Here is a 22869-nt window from a genome sequence, read left to right on the forward strand (position 1 = left end):
TTAAAAAAAAAAAACTAAAGCAAAAGCGACAGAATGTTAACAACGTGCTAATTCTGTTAAATGGACTCTTGGATACTTGCTATATTAACATCTGTATTTTCTATTTTTTTTGAAACTTTTCAAGTAATAAAGCAGATTCTCCCTAAAAAAAAAAAATGAGAGATTTTAAACCACCAAGCTTCTTTTTAAAAATAAATGTATTCCAGTTCCTGAGAATAATTCTAAAAGGATTTCCAAAAATGTTTTGGATAATGCTATTATCCCTAGTGGCATGACCCCAGGGAGGAATACTTTGAAGTCATGGAGGGTTATGAGGCCAGGGAAAGTGCCTTTCTTTTTCCAGCCCTTAATTTTGGATAAACCTCCTTGCTCCTTGCAGGCAGGCCCATGACTCACTTGTGTTTGTATTTCTGGGCTTAGCACAGCACTTAGAACATAATAAACCTCAATGGCTGGCATGAGTGAATAAATGAATGAACTAACGGGCCTAGGACTTACAAGCCTACTAACTTATTAAGAGATGGGAGTGAGAGGGTGGAGTTGATTAATTTCTGTTTTTCTTAATCTAGTTCCAGTTTAGCTATTTGCATTTTTTGTCTCTATCACAGGAGAACAATGAATTTTCCCCTTGAATGATGAGAATAGTAGAAGTCATGAAGTTATTTGAGGTTTCTGAGTACAGTGATTCTAATGTTTCCTTTTAGCCCCAGAAACCAATTACAGAGGAAAAGGAACATAAAAAGGTATGAAAGAGGTCCATAGTCTCTATTCTTTTTTTTTTTTTTTTTTGACGGGAGTTTCACTCTTGTTACCCAGGCTGGAGTGCAATGGCGCGATCTCGGCTCACCGCAACCTCCGTGTCCTGGGTTCAGGCAATTCTCCTGCCTCAGCCTCCTGAGTAGCTGGGATTACAGGCACGCACCACCATGCCCAGCTGATTTTTTGTATTTTTAGTAGAGACGGGGTTTTACCACGTTGACTAGGATGGTCTCGATCTCTTGACCTCGTGATCAACCCGCCTTGGCCTCCCAAAGTACTGGGATTACAGGCGTGAGCCACGGCGCCCGGCCCATACTCTCTATTCTTTCATCCAAATGAAAACACATACAGTGAGTTATATAATATGGAATATTATTTTGTGATAGGGATTCTGATTTTCCATTTGCTATTTTATTTAAAAGGGCTGTGGCTTAGGCACCCAAAGGAGGAGGTGGATTGGATTACATTGTTAAGCAAAGTAAAAAGCGCAGTTTAAATCAAGAAAGCACTAAGTTGTTAGAATGATCTACCTTTATCATTAATCCACCTATTAAAGGAAGAGAAGCAGAAAGTGAAAAAGGATAGAGTTTCTTACCATTTATGGTTGCATATAAGGCAAAGAAAAAAGGAGAAATGCATAACTATTTTAATCCCTAAAGAATGACTTCCGAGTTCACTCTGTGACCTAGGAGGGAAGCTAAACAGGAAGAGGTTAGGGGCATTTAAGAGAAGAGGCCAACACTGGTAAATAAAGATTTAAAAGAATGATAAAACTCGGTGGGGGTGTGAATGTGGGGAAAGGAGCATTTGTAGGGCCACTGGTAGGAGCAGAAACAGGTATACATTTTCTGGGAGTCAATTTGGCAATCAAAAACTTGAAAAATGTTTCCTTCCTATGACCCAACAATTACACTGTTAGAAATTTGTAAGGAAGTGTTTGCACTAGCACAGAAAAAAATATATAAGACTGCTCCATCAAATTCTATACACGATTGTGAAAAGTTGGAACCTGTCTTTTTTGTTTTTTTTAATTTGTTTCTTGAGGCAAAGTTTCACTTTGTGGCCCAGGTTGGAGAGCAGTGGTGCCATCATAGCTCACTGCAGCCTCAAACTCCTGAGCTCAAATGATCCTCCCACCTCAGCCTTCCATGTAGCTGGGACCACAGGCATGCACCACCCTGTCTGCCTAATGTTTTGTTTGTTTTTTGTAGAGATGGTGTCTCACTATGTTGTTCAGCCTGTCTTGAACTCCTGGGCTCAACTGAGACTCCTGTGTCTGCCTCCCAAAGCACTGGGGGGCAGGTGCCAGGCATGAGCCACTGTGCCCAGCCTGGAACTTATCTTCATGCCTGATAATAGAAAATTAATTTAACAAATCATTTTACATCTAATCAACAGGATTTTATAGAGCCTGTGCAAATTATAATATAGCTCTATATTGATTTACATGCAGAGTTGTTCGTAATTTTTCTTTTTAATGAGACAGAGTCTTGCTCCTTCACCTAGGCTGAGGTGCAATGGTGTGATCTCAGCTCACTGCAGCTTCTGCCTTCCAGGTTCAAGTGATTCTCCTGCCTCAGCCTCCTGAACAGCTGGGATTACAGGCACCTGCCACCATACCCGGTATTTTTTTTTTTTTTTTTTGTATTTTTAGTAGAGATTGGGTTTTGCCATGTTAGCCAGGCTGGTCTCAAACTTCTGACTTCAAGCAATCCACCCACCTTGGCCTCCGAAAGTGCTGGGATTACAGGCATGAGCCACAATGCCTGGCCCTCATATATACTTTAAGTCATTTCTAGATTATGTGTAATACCTAACATAATGTAAATCCTATGTAAATAGTTATTATACTATATTATGTATGGAATAGTAACAAGAAAAAAAGTCTGTACATGTTCAGTACAGATGCAATCATCTACACTATTTTCCAAATAATTTTGATCTATTCTTGCTGAATCCAGGGATGCGCGACCCACAGATGCAGAGGGCAGCTGCACTTTCCTATCTGCGATGATGAACAGAGAGAGCTGGAGAAACTGATTCTGTTGCCATCATTTCTCCTTTCTTTCCTTTTTTAGAAACAGTCTTGCTCTGTCACCTAGGCTGGAGTACAGTGGCACGATCTCAGCTCACTGCAACCTCCGCCTCCCGGGTTCACGCAATTCTCTGCTTCAACCTCCCAAGTAGCTGGGATTACAGGTACCTGCCACCATGCCTGGCTAATTTTTGTAATATTAGTAGAGACATGGTTTCATCATCTTGGCCAGGCTGGTCTTGAGCTCCTGACCAGGTAATCCACCAGCCTCGGCATCCCAAAGTGCTGGGATTACAGGCTGTGAGTCATTGTGTCCGACTCATTTCTCCCTTCTAATCTTGTGTTTAATGGCAATGCAGTGGGACATGACATAATGTCTTTACCCTAGACCAACTTACCAATTTGGTTAGTTTGACCAAAAACACTGCATAAACATGTGTTCACATATACTTTCAGAGGTGTCATCTGTTTTTGGTCTATATCCTCCCTGTTGTAGATAGAGCAATTGATATCAATACTGTGCCACTTCAGAAGCATAGGAACGACACTTAAACACATTATATAAACTTAATGTGTTTACCTAGAACTCAGAGAGCCATTCTGCTGCTGACTGGGTAAGAAATTAGACCAGACCATCCTGACCAACATGATGAAACTCCGTCTCTAGTAAAAATAGAAAAATCAGGCAGGTATGGTGGCACGTGCCTGTAATCCCAGCTACTCAGGAGGCTGAGGAATGAGAATTGCTTGAACCTGGGAGGTGGAGGTTGCAGTGAGCCGAGATCACACCACTGCACTCCAGCCTGGGTGACAGAGCAAGAGTCCATCTCAAAAAAGAAGAAAAAAAAAAGGGAAATTAGACTGGATACTTGTGGGAACAGGGATAGCACATTCCTGTTGCTTTAACCCTTATTCAAATAGGCCAAACATTGATGAGCACCTGCCACTGAAAAGAACTAAACGTTTCTGTTTCTTAGCTTTCTCAGCAAGAGGTCTGAGTGCTGTCACATCCCTAACTTCCCATGGTCCCTTAAAGAGGATGGAAAGTTGAGGTGTTTTTAACATCATCCTACTCCATCACTAGCTCTGCGGGGAGTTGAGATAAAAGACTTGGTTCCCTGAGTTCTACACCTCTCCCTAGCTAACTACATGTGATTACATTTTCTTTCCACTGGTCTGTGAAGAAGTAAACATTAGCTTCCTGAATATATGTAAATGGTTGTGTAAACTCATCCAAATGGAGAATATACACCCTGGTAGATGGTTATTTCAGTATACATTCTGTAAGTGATCTTCAGAATAGTGCTAGATGCCTAACGCACAAATAGAGCTTTTGCAAGAATCTGGAAGGAACTGATTCTAAATGTGAAAGACCAAAATTTTTGACTCTGATTGCCCAAGAACCTCTATTGGTCTTTGGTCTAGACTGCATCAGACAAATAAAGCAATTCCTGAAAGCACACTACCTCACCCTGGCAGCCACCCCAACTACTGAGGAACAGCTCTGCTTTCACTGCAGATACACATCTATACATTTGAATACATATATTTTTATGCTTGCATTATCTTTGCAGACAAAATTAGCAACCACTTCACAGAAAGCTCTCTGTAGCTCATCGTGCTCTGGTCCTTATGCCCCCAAATTATTGGGGTTGTTTCTTTCTTTCTTTTTTTTTTTTTGAAATAGTCTCGCTCTGTCACTCAGGCTGGAGTGCAGAGATGCAATCACTGCTCACTGCAGCTTCAACCTCCTAGGCTCAAGTGATCCTTCCATCTCAGTCTTCCAAGTAGCTGGGACCACAGGTGCAAACCACCACACATGGCTAATTTTGTATTTTTTGTAGAGACAGGGTTTTTCTATGTTTCCCAGGCTGGTTGCGAACTCCTGGACTCAAGCCATCTGCCCGCTTAGGCCTCCCAAAGTGCTAGGGTTACAGGGGTGAGCCACCACGCCCAGCCTGCGGTTGTTCTTAAATGCTATCTTTATGTAACTTTATTCTCTCTTTTTGCCACCTTGTTTTTATTTTCCATAAAATCACTCTCTGATGATTATTATTACGCATAATACTTTGTTCCTTTTTAAATTTTTTTTATTGTATTTTATTTTTTTTTGAGAAAAAATCTCGCTGTGTCGCCCAGGCTGGAGTGCAGTGCCACATCTCCGCTCACTGCATCCTCTACCTCCCAGGTTCAAGCAATTTTCTCGCCTCAGCCCCCTGAGTAGCTGGGATTACAGGTGCGTGCCACCACACTCAGCTAATTTTTGTGCTTTTTAGTAGAGTTTAGTAGGGTTTCGCCATGTTGGCCAGACTGGTCTTGAACTCCCGACCTCAGGTGATGCTCCCATCTCGGCCTCCCAAAGTGCTGGGATTACAGGTGTAAGCCACTGCACCTGACCCTGTTTGTTCCTTTTTTAAAAGGATGAAATGAAGGTATATAAAGTTCTTAGCACAATACATGGCACATACTAAATAATAAATGTTACCTATTATTTTAAAATGCTTTATTATTTTAAAATTTGTTATATTTTGAAATGCTTAAGCATAACAAGTGATACAATTACACTTGGAGCTCAAAATAAAACTGAGATGGCAGCATGGTATAATGATTAAAAGAGAGGATTCTGGAGCCAGATTGCCTGCATTTGAATCTCAGCTCTGACCTTAACTAGTTGTTTGTGACTTTTGACAATTTCTAAAACTTCTCTGCACTCAGTTTCTCCATCTGTAAAACAGAGATAGTCATTGCTCCTATTTCATAGAGGTGAATGAGTTATGATATGTAAATATTTACAACTGTATCTGCCACAAAGAAAGCATTCTAGAAGTGTAAGCCACTAGTTTTTATTCCTTTCAATCCTGACTGTCCACAAGAGGGTTAACGTTTTGTTCCGCATTCTACACTTTTGTCCTCTTTATCCAAGGTTCTTATTTTACTTTAGTATTGGATCAAGTTCTACTCTATTCTGTATTTGAAAAACACTAAGATTTTGTTTAATAAATTTTCAGAGTATTAGTAATAATTTTTATAATCTACAAAGGCACTAAATTTCAGTGAGAAAAAAGGCAAATAACAACACTAGATGTTCTTACAAGGACTGTATTACGACATTTAATGCAGCAGTGCCTGAAATCCCAAATGCAAACGTTATTATGAACTGCCTAACGCAGATCTAGTCTTTCCTTGGCACGCAAGTCAGCACCAATAAAGCGGAAATGAAGACAAGTGTACAGCACTTACAAGAAAGTTAATCTCACTTTTCTTCCTCAGGAACATTCAGTGATGGATCCTTTCTTATAGCAAGTGACACAATTACACTTGGCACTCAAAACAAAACAAGTCCCATATGATGATTTACAACACATGAAATTTAGAGTTTATAAGAGCATGTGAGGCCAGTGCCAACATAAGAGAATGGTCACTGCTGGGCATTTCCAGGCTCCTCTTGGCTTCGGCATTGGGCAATGCTGCTTGCAGGAAGCCACAGAATTTAAAGACTGTGGGTTTCTTCTCAGACTCGAGATAGTCTGTGCACTCCTTCTGGAGGCTGGTGTGGACAGAACTGAACCCTCTACAAACGCTATTTTTAATATATTAGATTTGAATGCTTTATTAACAGGAAGCACACTGGTTTTATCCAATGAAATTTCCTTCCTTCCTTCCTTCCTTCCTTCCTTTTTCTTCTTCTTCTTCTTTTCTTTCTTTCTCTCTCTCTCTTTCTCTCTTTCTCTCTTTCTTTCCTTTCTTTCTTTCTTTCTTTCTTTCTTTCTTTCTTTCTTTTCTTTCTTTCTTTCTTTCCTTCCTTCTTTCTTTCTTTCTTTCCTTCTTTCCCTCCCCGCCTCTCTCTCTCTATTTTTTACATGGAGTCTTGCTCTTTCCCCCAGGCTGTAGTGCAGTGGCATGATCTCGGCTCATGGCATCCTCTGTCATCTAAGTTTAAAGGATTCCCCTGCTTCAGCCTCCTGAGTAGCTGGGACTGCAGTGCACTCCACCAGACCCAGCTAATATTTTTTGTATTTTAGTAGAAACGGGGTTTTACCATGTTGCCAGGATGGTCTCAACCTCCTGACCTCATGATCCGCCCACCTTGGCCTCCCAAAGTGCTGGGATTATAGGCATGAGCCATCACACCCAGCTGATTATCCCACGAATATTTTTAAGGGATAGATTATATCATTCTGAGTAGTAAGGTGAAAAACATAAGCACACACTGAATGTACTAATGGCCATATTTCAACACAGTCTTACTTTTGGAATCTGACCTATTTAAAAAATAATAATAGGTAGGTATGCAAGGGAAAAAATTTCTTTTCCACCTTCCACATTGCAAAACATCACATTGTTAATGTTTACATATTAAACACTAATCAGAAACAGAACATTTTCCCAATGCTGCTACCAAAGTAATGATTTTTTAAAAAATTAATTCCCTTTTGCTTTAAAGGAAATTCTTGGGATACATGGACCAAAATAACAATAGACCCAATCAAGCACACAGTCTTTGGAGCAGTTTGCAATCCCAGCTCTGCCACTGCTGGTTGTATGTTCTTGAACAAATTACATGGCCTTGTACAGCTACATCTCCAAGATCCCTTTTCCTCCTCTGTTTAAGACTTCATGAGTTTGATAGGGTTTTTGTGAGAATTTAATCATAAAATCCACTGACTGTACGACTAGTGTCTGGAACACAATAAATAAACAATAAATAATGAAATTAAATGACATATTAATCCTAGGTATGTCCTTATTAATCTGCTCCTTTGAATAATAATTTCTGCCAATCTCCTTAGCATAACTCTTCCACACAATACACGGAATGCTTCAAAAAGGAAAACAGAACTCTAAGAATAGGAATTTCCAATCCATGTACTTGCCTGAGGATTATAGAACCTTTTATACTTTATTTAACTTGAGGGGGCTCTTCTTGATCAGATTTCATCCCACATTTTGTACCACTGAATGTGTTTTGTGTTCTCAGCCACAGGATGGAAGGCACATGAGGGGAAACACTGGCCCCAAGAAAGCTCCCAGCCAGCCACCGGCACCTCCATACCCAACCCAAACTGGTCTCTGCCTCCAGTTTTCCAACTTCAACTTTCCTTCCTACCTTTCTTTCTTAGGCTCTCAAAGATAGTGATGATGGAGATGATGACAGCAATGAAGCTGCTGGTAATGTTACTGATGGTAACTAAGAATTATTTACCATTTATTCTGAGCCAGAGCAGACACTACAAGCAACAGGCAATCAACATGAAAATCATTAACAAGACATTTTGCATTATTTTTTCTGTTCTGTCTCCAAAGTCCTATGTGTATTTTACACATCCAGCACTTGGCAATTCAGACTTTGTACCTATTATTCATTTCATCCTCCAAACAGTCGTAAGAATTAGGTACTATGATTATTTCTATTTGACATATAAAGAAACCAAAGCTTAGAGAAGTTAAATAACATGTCCAATGTTGCACAGTGAGTTTGTAGCAGAGAGCCAATTTGCAAGCAGATCAGACCACTAACCAGGGCCTTTATTCACACCCCCAGGTGACACCAACTCCGCAGTTGTTTGCAAGACTGTCTGTGGGGTTAGTCCAGGTCCTGGCCGCTCACCCCAGATCAACCCTGCCCAACCCCATAGTTTCTAACATCTTTCTGCCCAAGTCACAATTCCTAACCTAAAATTCACAAAGACAGAAGAGCATCAGCTATGACAAATAATACTCCCACCAGTAACTTCAGTTTGATTCCCTATACTCCCCGAATGAATCACCCCACCTGGCATGCAACAGCTATAAACCCTAAAGTAGAAAAAAATTCCCATAAGGAGATCACTGATATACTTCATGCCTTGTTTTTGGTTTTTTGGGTCTGTTTTTTTTTAGACAGGGTCTCACTCTCTCACCCAGGCTGGAGTGCAGTGGCATGATCACAACTGTGATCCTCCTGGGCTTGTGATCCTCTTGCCTCTGCCTCTCAAATACCTGGGGCTACAGGTGCATGCAACCACACCTGGCTAATGTTTTAAAATTATTTTTTGTAGTTACAGGGGTCCCACTATGTTGTCCAGGCTGGTCTCAATCTCTGGGCTCAGGCAATTCTCCCACCTGGGCCTCCCAAAGTGCTGGGATTAGAAGTGTGAGCCACAGCACCCAGCTTCTTTATGCCTTTTTGACTAATACCTTTTGGCCTTCAATATTAATATGCAATATACATTAATAATTAAACTCATTTACAGATGAAGAAATAATAAGGTAAGAGAAACAGTTTGCTCACAGCTACATATCAGGTGGAAATAAAATCGTCCATAAAGCTCAGTATGCCCTCTGGAAGACCTTACCACCTTGTTTTTCTGGGCTTTTAATTCCTTGTTCAAATCTCTTCACCCACTAGCAGTGCAAAGATGAACCTATGGTGAAATTCACCTTCCACAGGTTCGGCTAAAAGATTAACGAATCGTACGGCCCCTGTGGGCAATGGAATAAGCTGACACTTGAGGATGAATTTCCTATTATCTTTTAACTAGACAGTCTAGCTTTCTCAGGGCAAGACAAAAATGTCCAAAGTACTTGTCAGCAGTTTTCAGTGGAGGAAAAACTGCAGTTAAAGCACCTTTACTGAAAACTTTGAGCAGTAAATTTGCTTACATTTAGTTTGTGCAATTTCGATGAGGAATTGGATGGTGAGTTGGGATCCCCCCCATCCTTAGTTTTTTGTCGTAGTTCTATAAATCTCGAAGTGTCAGCCACAGGCCATGCCTTTTGGTTTATTTAAGTGGAGAATTTTAAAAATCACTTTTTCCACTTCATAGCTCCTTTGGACCACGGTATAAAAATAGCGATGCCACCAGGAGCCAAACTCTTTCTGGAATAATGAACCAGGAGAGGCAGAGCCTTGCTTAGGGCAACAGAAGTTTTGCAGCCTGCCTCAAACGCAACTCTCATTTCAGCCACTTCGCTTCTTTCCCTCCGCTCAGAATGGTCTCAAAGGAAGGAGCTGTTTATGAGAAACTCCGCGGTGTGCCCAACACGGTTACTCTGGCGTCTATCACCCTCCTGGGGCTTGGCCACCTGTAAGAATCTGGAGAGCGGAGCGGGGGAGGTTGTTCGGGGAAGCGATTCCCTACGGCTGAGGACAACCGGGAGCACCAGGATTCTCTGGGAGGACCGGGCTGTCCAGTGGCACCACCGCCGCAGCCCCGGGAACTGGGCGCCTCAGGTCTCAGGCGCGCCCCAGGTCTCAGGCGCGCCCCGCCGCGGACGCGCACGGACTCGTCAGGCCTCGGCCCCTGCCGCGATGCTCCGCGCCACGCCGGTGCTGGGCTGTTCCGCCGCGACCTGCGGCGCCGCGGGGCGAGTCTTACCTGTTGATCTTGAGCGCGAACGCGCGGCGCTCTGCGCTTGGCAGAGTGGCCATGACCCGCCGGCGGCGTGGTGGCTTCTAGGGTCGCGGAGTGCGGAGAGCGGGGCCCCGGCGCGCAGCAGAGTCGCTGCGGAGCTTGCGGAGCCAGGCGCAACCCTCATCTGTCAGTCGGCACTGGAAACTTCCGCATTTCCACCTTCTGCGCTGAAATCACCCCGGGGGAGGGCCCAAGCTCCGAGCCGCTGCGGCCAGCCCCGCCAACCCGCGCCCGGCCTGGCACGCAGGCAGCGGCGGGAGAGGAGGGCGTGGACCCAGCGCGGAAATGGCCTCGGGATACTCGGGCAGACGGCGCGCTCTGCCCGGGGCCGCTGACCTCCGGCAGAAAGGAGCGAGGACCGGAAACTCCAACTGCCCGAAGCTGCGAAGCTGCCAAGCTGCCAGGGAATGTGGGCAAGTGGTGGGAGCCCCACAAATTTGGCGAGGTTGGGAATCAACCCTGGGATTCTTTAGGCTAGGTGTTATTAAGGGTTGACACCATTCTTGAAAGAAGGCAGACCAAAAAAAAAAAAAAAAAAAAAAAAAAAAAAAAAAAAAAAAAAAAAAAAAAAATTAGTGGAATCTATCAGGATTATTTTGCAAGCGTTATGCCCATCGTCCTTCCTGGGACACCTTAAATAAATATAATAGATTCATCCAAGGAATAAACATTATGACTTCTCAAAAAATTTTTTTCGTTGCAACCTGACGTGTGCTTTTCTCTGGACAAACATTGAATGTGGCCTTCTTGCTTTTCAAGGGTACACTGCGTCCAGGTTTATTTCAGTTTTAGACTGATGTCTGCTAAGAAGCCCAGCCTCAAACTCAAGAAACAGAAAAGTCCCAGTACTGACTGGAGTGGAAAAGCCTGTGTTCATTTCAAGGTGCTGGCATGCTGCTCTAAGCTGCGCTATACGAGGGCACTCTTCATATAATGCCTCCATTTACCAACCTGCTCCTAAAAAATACCAAAGCGGGCCGAGCACGGTGGCTCACGCATGTAATTCCCAGCACTTTGGAAGGCCGAGGCTGGCGGATCACCTGAAGCCAGGAGTTCAAGATCAGCCTGGCCAACATGGTGAAAACCCATCTCTGCTAAAAATACCAAAATTAGCCGGGCGTGGTGGTGGGCACCTGTAATCCCAGCTACTCTGGAGGCTGAGACAGGAGAATCACTTGAACTTGGGAAGCGAAGGTTGCGGTGAGCCAAAATCTTGCCATTGCACTCCAGCCTGGGGAACAAGAATGAAACACCGTCTTTAAAAAAAGAAAAAGAAAAACACCAAAGCAAAGGTTCTTTTGGTTCAAAGCTGCACTATTTAATATGATAGCCACTAGCCACATTTGGCTATTGACCACTGGCAAGATGTGGTCTGAATTGTCAAGTGCTGGTTGTGTAAAATACAGGCTGGAATTTAAAGAAGTACAGAAAAAATAATGCAAAATGTCTTGTTAATGATTTTTATGTTGATTGCATGTTAAATATTTTGGATATTAAAAAATTATTAAAATTAATTTCACCTGTTTGTTTTTCCCTTTTAAAGATGTTGCTTGCATTTAAAAAAATGTAAAATTGCATATGTGGCTCACATTTGTAGGCCTCATTATGTTCCTATTGGACAGTGCCAGTCCAATATAACCTGATTTGCAACCTAATATTAAAATGCCTAAGGACTATATTCAGTCTCTTCCTGATATAGCCTTCCTTTCTGGTAGGCAGTTTAGTAACTTTTCAGAACTGGTTAGGTAACTCCTCCCCCACACCCACTCCTCACCAAATATCAGTGCCCTTTTAAGCATATGAGACAAAGTTCCTTACATGGACTACATATGAAAACAAACCTAAAGAAAAATACAGCTCTTTTGAAATTTAGAGTTTCTGACTTTCAAAATTCTCCCTATTTACTACATTGGAATTTATGAGCAAACATTTGGATAGAAAAATACAAAGAGAACAAATGTGTAAGTACTTCTTCAAACTGAGACCCAACGAATGATACATAGAAAGCATTTTGCCCCAGAGGCTTCAGTCCATGCTGTACTACGCCAGCCTTTCACATGAGCTTCTCTGAGTTTCTGAATGTTTATGACAACACTTTCATATAGAACAAAAAGATACTGGTTTCACACAAACATAAAATTTAATGAGAGCATGTCAAATTTTCAGCATTTGCAATCAAGGAAAAGTTTTTGGGTGAATGTGGGAATCATAAAATCTTCCATCTTACCTCAGATCATGCTGCATTCAATTTAGTATTTGGTACCTAACCATGAAGGTTAGGCCAGCATTGTTATCCTCTGTGCTGTCAATTCCTGATGGTTAGAATTGTCTCCAGATTTCCTTAACAGTGTTTTAACAATTCACCATGAATGTGTTATTCATTAATTTAGTCAAATGCCTATTTTCAAGCTTGATCTGTTCTTGGATACATTCACATATTGCTGGCAAATAGCTATCCAAGAACCTTTCTTCCTCATTTTCACTGCCTCTTTGATTCTCCAGGGGCTCATTGTCCAGAGTGAACTCTGGGAGGACTCCTTTCCACATCTGATGGTCTTTCTTGGCCTTCTTCTTTCTCTGTACTTTTGTGTCATTCAATTTTATTTTTCAACTTATACAATTCTTCACTTGACTTCTATCTCAGACCATATATCAATTTTCCTAAATTCTCCTCTAGTTTTCGCCACTTCTTCTTCTTACCTCCCCAGAAAGCCAACCTCTTTCATTACATCACATCTTCCCTATTTTATTTAACAAAAAAACTAAATAATACTTATCTTGTACCAGGTACTGCTCCAAGTCCTTTATAAATATTAATCAGTTAATGGTAACCATTAAGTAATAACGTTAACTCCCCCTTTGCAACTGGGGAAACTGAGGCTTAAAGAAGTTAAGTGACTTGCGCAAGATCACAAACTAGTAAGGGAAGAGCCTTTTCCTATCCTAAAGTTTTGCCTGTCTCCTAGATTTCTGTACTCTAGTATCTTCAAACTCAAATATAAAACTAAAATTTCTCCATCTACCCTACTTAACTGGAAGCTAGCTATCCTTCCATAATAACCCATTTTTGGGAGGGAGCAAACTGCTTCCTTATTTCCCAGGTTTAAAACTTTGGAGTCATCTAGCGGTGGGAAAAGCAGGGAATCTGGGTTCTGGCTTCAGCTTTTTGCTAACTGTATGATCCTGAGTGAGTCACACTCTGGTTGGATCACAGAGGCCTATGTCTTGGAATGACTCCATCTGCATACATCAGCTCTAACTTTTTTCCTCCCGTGTCCTTCAAATCTAATCACTTACCAAGGTCTGCCATTTATCACTTATAAATATCACTTCTTTGTAAATATCACTGTTCTCACTGCTTCCATTCTGGTCCAGCCCTTATAAATTAATATCTAGATAACAAAAATAAGACTTTAAATGGCGTCACTGCTTGTAGTCTTTTCTTTCTCTTATCTAATCTGATTACACCACTAGATGAAGTTTACTAAAATACCTGTTTCGTCATATTTCTTCTCTGCTCATTTAGCTTTTGTGACTTCCTGTAGCCCCTATGACCAAGCGTGACCTTTTCTCACTAGCTTATATGGCCACTTCACAAAACCAGCTTTATTCCTTACCTTTCTGTTGGAACAGGGAACATCTCCAGCTTGTCCCTAGAACAGGAAGTACTCCTCTCTGCCCAGGGCCTCCCCCTGCTTATGTGATCCTTCCTGCTGTCCTCCCCCTACATCGCATCCAGTCTCTCCCCATTCTTTAAGGTTTGAATCAAGTTGCCATGTTTCATCTTTACCTAATGGAGTATTTCTTTCAGTTTGAAAGCACCATTTAATTAGTTAAAAGTGTGGGTCATTACCAATAAACACAGCCCAGTGAAATGCAAGATCCTGAGGACAGGACTACAGGAAAAAAAAAAAAGTGTGATCATTTTCATGTTCCCTTCCTTCTTCCCAAAAACCACCCAGGACCTCCCCAGATTTAGCTCAAATGTGACCTTCCAAGACCATCTAGTTAACATGACAATGCCCCTTCCCTTATCCTGACACTTTCTAACTCCTTTTCCAACTTTGTTTTTCTCCATAGCTGTTACCACTATCTGACATACTATACATTTTATTTGTTTGTTTATTATCTCTTATGCTTCTAGAATATCAATTCCATCAATGAAGAGGTTTTTGTTTGGTTCATCTGTGCCCTATCTCTAGGGTCTAGAAGCCTGGCACATAGTAGGTGCTGAAAAAGTATTTATTGAATAAATGAATGAATAAATGCTTCTTCAAGTGAACTTGAATGGGAATGGCCAAGTTTCACTTGTCTTTCGGGAGAAAGTGACAGTTTTTACCTTTTAATTCTCTTATATTAGTTGTGCCTTTTAATGAATATCTTTCAACTGTCTTTCGTATTTATTTCTTGGTTAGAAAAATCAAACCAGCACATACATTATTACTAGCAAGTAGATATCTTTATTGTTGTCTTGTAGTTGGTGAAACACATAGAAAGATTTGTGTGCAGGTATTTAAAACCAGTCATACTTTAAACATTAGAACTTGGAGCTCCTCATTTTCTTCACTTCATTCCTTATTTTGTCATAAAAAAATCTTTCAATATGAAAAGAACAAAGATTAGCAAACTTTCCTTTAAAAATTATCATTGTATTTTAGATATATATACATGTATATTTTTAATATTTTATATGTGTACTTTATTAGTTTTATATTTATATTTTTGTTTATATATATTTTTATATTTTGTTTCTTTTTTCTATATTTTACATGTATACTTAATTAGTGTTTTAAGTATTGCATTTAGAATATATTCTAATGTACAATGCTATTGCCTATGCAATAGGAATATTGGTAGCATAGCATTTTGTAACTAAAAGGATTTTGGATTAATTCATTAATGAGTGAGTAAGTTCACTCTGTCATCCATGTGTCTTCTCTTCACTCCCCTAGACCTTTACCAAGTGGTTACCATATGTCATGAACTGGGCTAGGTGATAATAGGGGCAAAACAAAGAATACTTGTTCTCTGACTTCCCAGAACTCATGGTCCAGGAATGAGACACACATAAAAAAGGAAAGAAGAGGCCCAGGCTCTGTGTGACAGCACAGGAACGTTTTGCCATATATCATTCTGGGCAAGTGAGGAAGCACAGAGAGGAAATGACTTGTTCTTGGGAGAGGGTGGCGGTAGAGTGATTGACGCTGAGGAAGAATGACTATACCAACACTGTGACATTAAAACTGGGTTTTAAACAAGTTCATGAGGCAGAAGGAGCACTTGTGCAAAGGCAGGGAGACAGGGGACACCACTACTCATCCTGAGAATTAGAAGAATGTGGGGAGCCCAGAGGTGCAGAGTGAAGTGAATAGCAAAAATAAAGCCTTGGAGGTAGGCAGGGCCTGAGTGTGAGGGTCCGTTAAAGAATTCAAGCTTGATCTCTCAGGCTTTTGAAACCCACACATGGTGATTGCTGTTTCTGTATCTAGGTCACAGTCTCTTGGAGGAAGCCTTGCCACCCGGCTGTCCACAGTGAGGATGCTGCTAATCCCAGTAGGGTATGGGGCAGAGAGTGGGAAGCATTATGTCTCCTAGACCTGGCCCCTTCAGGCCCACTTTTCTCAACCTGAGCTCACACATTTGACATGAATGCAGAAATACATAGTTCTTTGTGGAAAAATTTAGGCAATTTTCCAAAAGACATATCTCAGAGAGAGAAAAAGAAATTACAGGGACAAAGAGTTAAGAGATGATTGTGTGTTCTGGTCACTTTTGCCCCTCATTTTCGTGCCTTCACGGCTATGGACACTGCCTCACTCCTGACTCCCAGCTTCCCCCGTGCTTCCCTCAGGCCTCTCTATTTACCCACTGCCCCATCAGTCCACCTTTTGTTCCTTAAAGATTCCACTACCCATCCTTTGGTTGGTTCTCATGTCTGGACAATTTCCCAGGCAGCTACTAAATCTTGTAAACTCCCCTCTCCACCTCTTCCACTTTCTGCAGGCCCTGCAGAGGGGAAAGATGGCTCTGTTCTACCCGTGGGGGAGATCCAAAGGCGGGCTTCTATTCCAGGCTATGGATAACATTCTCCTATGAAAAAAAATGAATTTCCTTCTGAAGCGCCCCACCAAATATATATGAAAAAATCATATTCTTCCCATTCATTTATCTTGACCTTACTTCTTTTAAGTTATAATATTGGCCTCATTATGTTAACAGAGAAACTTTTTCCCACTCACCCCTCACCTCCAGGTATATTACAAAGTGGTTAGCATGTTGGAATATTTCCTTTCAGTCTTTTTAAAATCAAAACTGTCTTAATCTTTCATGCTACAGTCACGTTGCTGAAAAGTTTCAATTTTGCATTTTATGTTTATTTAGCTATACTCATTTTCTGTGTTAATCTTACTTCTGTATTTATTATTTTATATCCATTATCTTGATGCCCTCAAATATTTGTTCTTTTTTGTTGTGTGTGTTTACATGTCACCATGAGCTCAGTGGATGGGGTGGGTATGGTAGGCACATATTGCTGTGTTGATCCAGTATCCATTTTTCCCATTTCTGGGAGCAGCATCTGCATTTTCTGAAAAAGATGCTTCCTCCATTTTCAGACCATGGTCTTGATGGAGCTGCCTCCACTGTAGGCACCAAAGGTGGTTCTCCAACCCAAGCCTGGCTCATCAGAGCATGGCTACCTTGCCTTTCATAATTAAGTCAGAGGACCAATAAGAGTCAGTGAGCCTCAAACCCAGAATTCTTGCTGGAACCATTTGCAGTGGAGACTTTCTCATTTTGTTGCAAATGAAATAGGAGAGGATGTAAGCTGGGAGATTCCGTGGCCTTCTAGCCACCACTAGAGTAGCTGCCTGAGGCAGGGAGAAGGCAGAGCTGGGAAAGGTGGGAAAAAGAGAGATTCCTGATCAAAAGCTAATATTAATTGAGTAGTTATCATACGCCAAGTATTATTTAAGAATGTATTGTTTCAGTTAATCCTCATTTTAAAAATGTGAAATGTATTGTCATTATCTCCACTTTACAGAGAGGGAAATTGAGGCACAGATTAAGAAATATGCCTAAGGTTACATAGCTTGTAATTAGTGGCATCAGGATTCAAATACAGGGGGTTTGACTCTAAAGTCTGCCTTTATGATAACTTCACTATGCTGCCTTCTGATATATTTTTTTTTTTGCTTAAATTAGTAAGCTGTAAAGAGACTTGACTAGTAAAATGAATCACAAGGAAACAGATAAGTGAAATAATTGTACCTTCTTATGAGCATTTCAATGGACATTTTTTCACCACGTATTTACTAATTTTCCATTGGCCACATATGTCATAAGTTACATGGCCATGTCCTTGCTTAGGAGGAGGTGATCAATTCCAGAAACGCATTTACTTTGGCTTTCTTCTGAAACCCAAGATAATGAACGTAAAGGGACTTTTTAAAATGTAGAAACCAACAATGATGATGAAATTAGAAAGGAAGACAAAAACAACAAGCTTTTGGAATTTAGAAGCCATAGAGACAAGAGGCAACACACCTGAGAAAGATGATCCCTAAATTTGTCTTAGAGAAAGCTGGGAAGTAACTGACAACATCACAGACCTCCAAAGCTGCTTCCAAATGCCAGATGCTGCTGAAAATGAGGATAAAGGTAGGGTCAAAAATGGAAGGGTTGGGTTATAAGTCTGTATAAGAAGTTTTCAGATCCATACACCATCTTTTTAACCCTGTATAGCTAGATAATGGCTCCTCTCCTAGCCTGGCAGAGGCTGGGTAAGGTAAATAGAGAAAGTTACTTTCTGGAGAACATTTGGTACATTTGGGGATGGAGTTCAGTAATATAAATGAAAGGGCAGTGAACATTTACAAGCACATTTATAACATAACAAAACTCTATGTCTTTTACCCTCATTCTAATCCCAGATCACTAGAGATTAGAAAATTATTTTCAGGGGTATCTGACCACTTCCAGAGGAAAGACATAAAGATACGGATGTTAAGAATGACCCAACTAAATGGCCCAGCCAGATGACCCAAACTGAAGCTGGTGGACAAGAAGCTTCATCCATGGGATCAGGACTTCCAAGAAGGTTTTTTAGTACCTCACTCCTAAATTTGAGAAGACTACCAAAGATGATCAGACATCTTAGGAGACCTATCAGCATGAAAGGTAGAGACCAAAGCAAGAAAACAAACAAACAAGTAACCAAAACTATGCAGGGAAAAGAAAAGTATTATTAATATCCACAGAGCCTAGTACCGCTACTATGGAGAACAGTATGGAGGTTCCTCTAAAGACTAAAAATAGAACCATCGTATAATTCAACAACCCCACTGCTAGATACATACCCCAAAGAAAGGAAATCAGTTTATTGAAGAGATATCTGCACTCCCATGTTTACTGTAGCACTATTCACTATTCATAATAGCTAAGATTTGGAAGCAACATAAGTGTCCATAAATACATAGATTTTTTTAGAAATGTGGTACATATACACAATGGAATACTACTCAGCCATAAAAAGAATGAGAAACTGTCATTTGCAACAACATGGATGGAACTGGAGGACGTCATGTTAAGTGAAATAAGCCAGGCACAAAAAAGCAGACTTCACATGTTCTCATTCATTTGTGGGACCTAAAAATGAAAACAATAGAACACAGGGAGATAGAGTAGATTGAGGGTTCCCAGAGGCTGGAAGGGTAGTTGTGGTGGGAGGTGGGGTGGTTAATGAGCAAAAAAATATAGTTAGATAGAATGAATAAAATCTAATATTTGCTAGCACAACTGGGTGACTATAATCAACAATAATTTGTTGTACATTAAAAATAACTAAAAGAGTGTAACTGGCATGTTTGTTACACAAAAAAATGATAAATGCTTGAGGTGACAGATTTACCATTTACCTGGATTTTGTTATTACACATTGTATACCTGTATTAAAATATCTGCCAGGTGTGGTGGCTCATGCCTGTAATCCCAGCACTTTGGGAGGCCAAGGCAGGTGAATCACCTGAGGTCAGGAGTTTGAGACCAGCCTGACCGACATGGTCAGCCTAACCCTAACCCTAACCCTAACCTATAAATGTACATATTGTACACATTATGTACATTTATTGTACATATGTATTGTGTACACATATGTACCTCACAATAAATGTACATATTGTACATATTATATACATTAGTTGTAATATCCCAATAAATGTACACATTATGAGTACATCCTGGGATATTAGTTTTAGTATATTAGATAAATATTACTCCTAATATCAAAGTGGGTATATACCCATGTGTGTACATTTTGTGATATTATCCATAATATCCTAAGTAGATATAACTCTCATTGTGAAAGGAAGTGTACACTCTGTGATATTATTCCTAATATCCTAGAACGATATTGCTCCTAAAGTCACAGTCGGTGTATGCTGTTGATATTACTCATAATATCTCAGTTAGATATTACTCCTGATATCACAGTTGGTGTATGCTATGTGATACTATTTGTAATATATTAGGGAGATACTCCTAATATCTCAGCAATTGTATGCCATGTGATATTTTTTGTAATACTCTAGAGAGGTATTACTCCTGATATCACAGTGGGTTTACATTCTGTAATATTCTTTGTAATATTCTAGAAAGACACTTCTCTAAATATCACAAAGGTCGTACAACCTGTGCATTATTTGTAATACCCTAGGACAATATTAATTTTAATCTCACAGTTGGTGTACATAATGTGATATTATTTGTACCTTCTAAAAATAATCCCCAATATTACAGTGAGTGTACACTATGTAATATTATTCATAATATCCTGTGGAGATATTATACCTAGTGTCACAATGGGTGTACATACTCTCAATATGGCAAGAGGTGTACACCACGCTCTGATATTGTAACTAAGGTCCATAAAAAAATTATATTGAATTAAATATTGCAAGGGGTGAAACCCCCCTGTGATTTCCATTCTAATGTCAAGGGGGGTGAGGATGATATTTTTGTCAATATCACAGAGGTAGAACTTGAACTAGTGTTACTGTGCCTAATATCAAAAAAGAAACACAATAACATTATCTTCTCCCTATGGTATGGTTCCCAGTATCACATTACTCCAAATTGTCTAAATAGCCACTGTGGGCACCCCCTAGCCAGAGGGTTCGTAGCAGCTGGGGAGATCGGGGGGCTACTACTCGCTCTCTGTCTCTACTAAAAATACAAAAGTAGCCGTGCGTGGTGGCGCATGCTTGTAATCCTAGCTACTTGGGAGGCTGAGGCAGAATTGCTAGAACCCGGGAAGCAGAGGATGCGGTGAGCTGAGATTGCCCCATGGCACTCCAGCCTGGGCGACAAGAGTGAAACTCCATCTCAAAAACAACAACAGGGTCAACAAATAAGCGCATGTTCTCCATAAATATATATACCTATTATGTACCCATAAAAATAAAATACAAAAAGAGTTTTAATTGATTCACACTTTAAAAAAATATCCACAGAGCCATAAGAGGAGACATTGTACCCACGAAACAGTCTTATGTTATTTTAGAAACAGACATTCAAGAAACAAAAAGGGAGCTTTGGGAAATTTGAACCACATATAATAGTAGAATAAAAAAATCAGAGAAAGTTTAGATGACAAATTTGCACCAATCTCCCAGTAAGCAAAGCAAAAAGTTAGAAAATAAAAAGAAAAAAATTAAAAGACCGGAATAAGAAGTCTAACATCTGAATAAGAGGAGATCTACACAGAGCAACAAAGAAAAGAGATGAAAGGAAATCGTCAATAAAGTAATTCAAGGAAATCCAAGGACATGAGTTCTCAGATTGTAAGAGATTACTTGAGTGACCAAAAAAAAAAAAAAAGTGCAATTCCTTCCCTCTCTCCCTCCCTCCCTCCCTTCCTTCCTACTCCCCCCACCCTTTCTTGTCACCCAGGCTGGAGTGCAATGGCCCGATCTCGGCTCACTGCCACCTCTGCCTCCCGGGTTGAAGCAATTCTCCTGCCTCAGCCTCCTGAGTAGCTGGGATTACAGGTGCCTGCCACCATGCCTGGGCTAATTTTTGTATTTTTAGTAGAGACGGGGTTTCACCATGTGGGCTAGGCTGGTCTACGAACTCCTGACCTCAGGTGATCCACGCACCTCAGCCTCCCGAAGTGCTGCTTATAGGTGTGAGCCACTGTGCCTGGCCTGTGCAATTTCAAAACACTGATCTATTAGTTTGCTAGAGCTGCCATAACAAAAAACCACAGACTGGGTGGTTTGAACAGCAGAAATGTATTTTCTCGTGGTTCTGGATGCTAGAAGTCTAAGATTGAGGTAACAGCAAGTTTGTTTTTTCCTGAGACTTCTCTCCTTGGCTTGCAGGTGGCTGCCTTCTAGTTGTGTCTTCATATTGTCTTCCCTTGGTCAGTGTTGTCTGTGTCTCATTTCCTCTTCTTTTTTTTTTTTTAAAGACGGGGTTTCAGCATGTTGGTCAGGCTGGTCCTGAACTCCCGCCCTCAGGTGATCTGCCTGCCTTGGCCTCCAAAGTGCTTGGATTACAGGCGTGAGCCACCACGCCTGGCCTCATCTCCTCTTCTTAAACGGCCACGAGTCATATTAGGTTAGGACCTGCCCATTAGACTTCATTTTACTTAAATTACTTCTTTAAAGGCCCCACCTCTAAATACAGTCATATTCATAATTACTGGCGGTTAGGGCTTCACTATATGAATTTTGGTGGAGCAGGGGTTAGGGAACATAATTCAGACTATAAAAACTGGAAACAAAGTGAAAATTCTATGTGTTTCTATGGTCAAAAGAAAGGGAGTAGTCATACACAAAAGTCAATAATTAAACTGGTTTCTCAACAGCAATCTGGGAGACTGGAAGTTGGAAGACACAGAGAAGTGCCTACCACATTCAAAAGAGAAAAGAATTCCAACCCAGAAGTCTGAACTTCACTGTGTCCGACGATATGTACTCCACAAATATCCATGTTCCTCTCTACATTTCCCTGTGGACTTAGGCCAGATCATATGAATAAGAGTCACAAAAGGAGTATGACTGGAGTAAGAAGCCACTTCTAGTCCGAGACAATTCAGAGTAGTTGTGCTTCTCTGCACTCTCATCCCCTCATCCTGACAGCTGAAGTGAAGCCCTCCCAACTTGTGGAACTGTCTGAGGAAAGTAGTCTTGTGTGACTGTTGGCTGGTCTGCTTTGCTCTGGGTTGTGAGTAGAAATAAACTCCTTTCATATTAAGCTGCTGAGACTTTAGAGATACGTTGCTGCAGGATAGCTAGTGTAGCCTGATTACTAAACCAGGCAACCCATCAACTAAGTCTGTGTAATAAAAACATTTAGGATATGCAGGGTCTCATAGAGTCCACCCAATGCACATTTTTTTTTTCCTCAGGAAGCTACTAGAGGATGTGCTCCACAAAAATAAAGGTACACATTACGAAAGAGGAAGACAAAGAATATAGGAATCAAGGAATTCAGCACAAGACAGAGGAAAAGGGAATCTGTGGCAAGAGCCCAGAGCTGTGCACATGACATGAAGGGCAACAATTCCGGTGTAAAGCAGATCACAAGACCCCAGGATAGATTTCTTAAAGAAAACGAAATTAAAAGAACACTGGATTCATCTGAACATATGAAAAAGATATTTAAGCAAATTTTAAGAGC

General features: G+C 40.8%; 2 protein-coding genes across 2 annotated transcripts in view; one reads left to right on the forward strand and one right to left on the reverse strand.

The window, feature by feature from the left end:
• DOCK8 (dedicator of cytokinesis 8) overlaps nt 1-10737 on the reverse strand; it is a 246736-nt gene extending 235999 nt beyond the window's left edge. The window contains exon 1 of the mRNA XM_017543412.2: nt 10153-10737. Within this exon, the coding sequence (XP_017398901.1) occupies nt 10153-10205 (53 nt within the window). The 5' untranslated portion in view covers nt 10206-10737. The remainder of the gene's footprint in view (nt 1-10152) is intronic.
• Nucleotides 10738-10968: 231 nt separating this feature from the next.
• Nucleotides 10969-22869, forward strand: part of CBWD3 (COBW domain containing 3) — a 72152-nt gene continuing 60251 nt past the window's right edge. Inside the window, exon 1 of the mRNA XM_037743815.1 lies at nt 10969-11215. Within this exon, the coding sequence (XP_037599743.1) occupies nt 11122-11215 (94 nt within the window). The 5' untranslated portion in view covers nt 10969-11121. The remainder of the gene's footprint in view (nt 11216-22869) is intronic.

This window comes from Cebus imitator, unplaced genomic scaffold (genome assembly GCF_001604975.1).
Source record: "Cebus imitator isolate Cc_AM_T3 unplaced genomic scaffold, Cebus_imitator-1.0 Scaffold155, whole genome shotgun sequence".
In the NCBI taxonomy this organism is placed as follows: Eukaryota; Metazoa; Chordata; class Mammalia; order Primates; family Cebidae; genus Cebus; species Cebus imitator.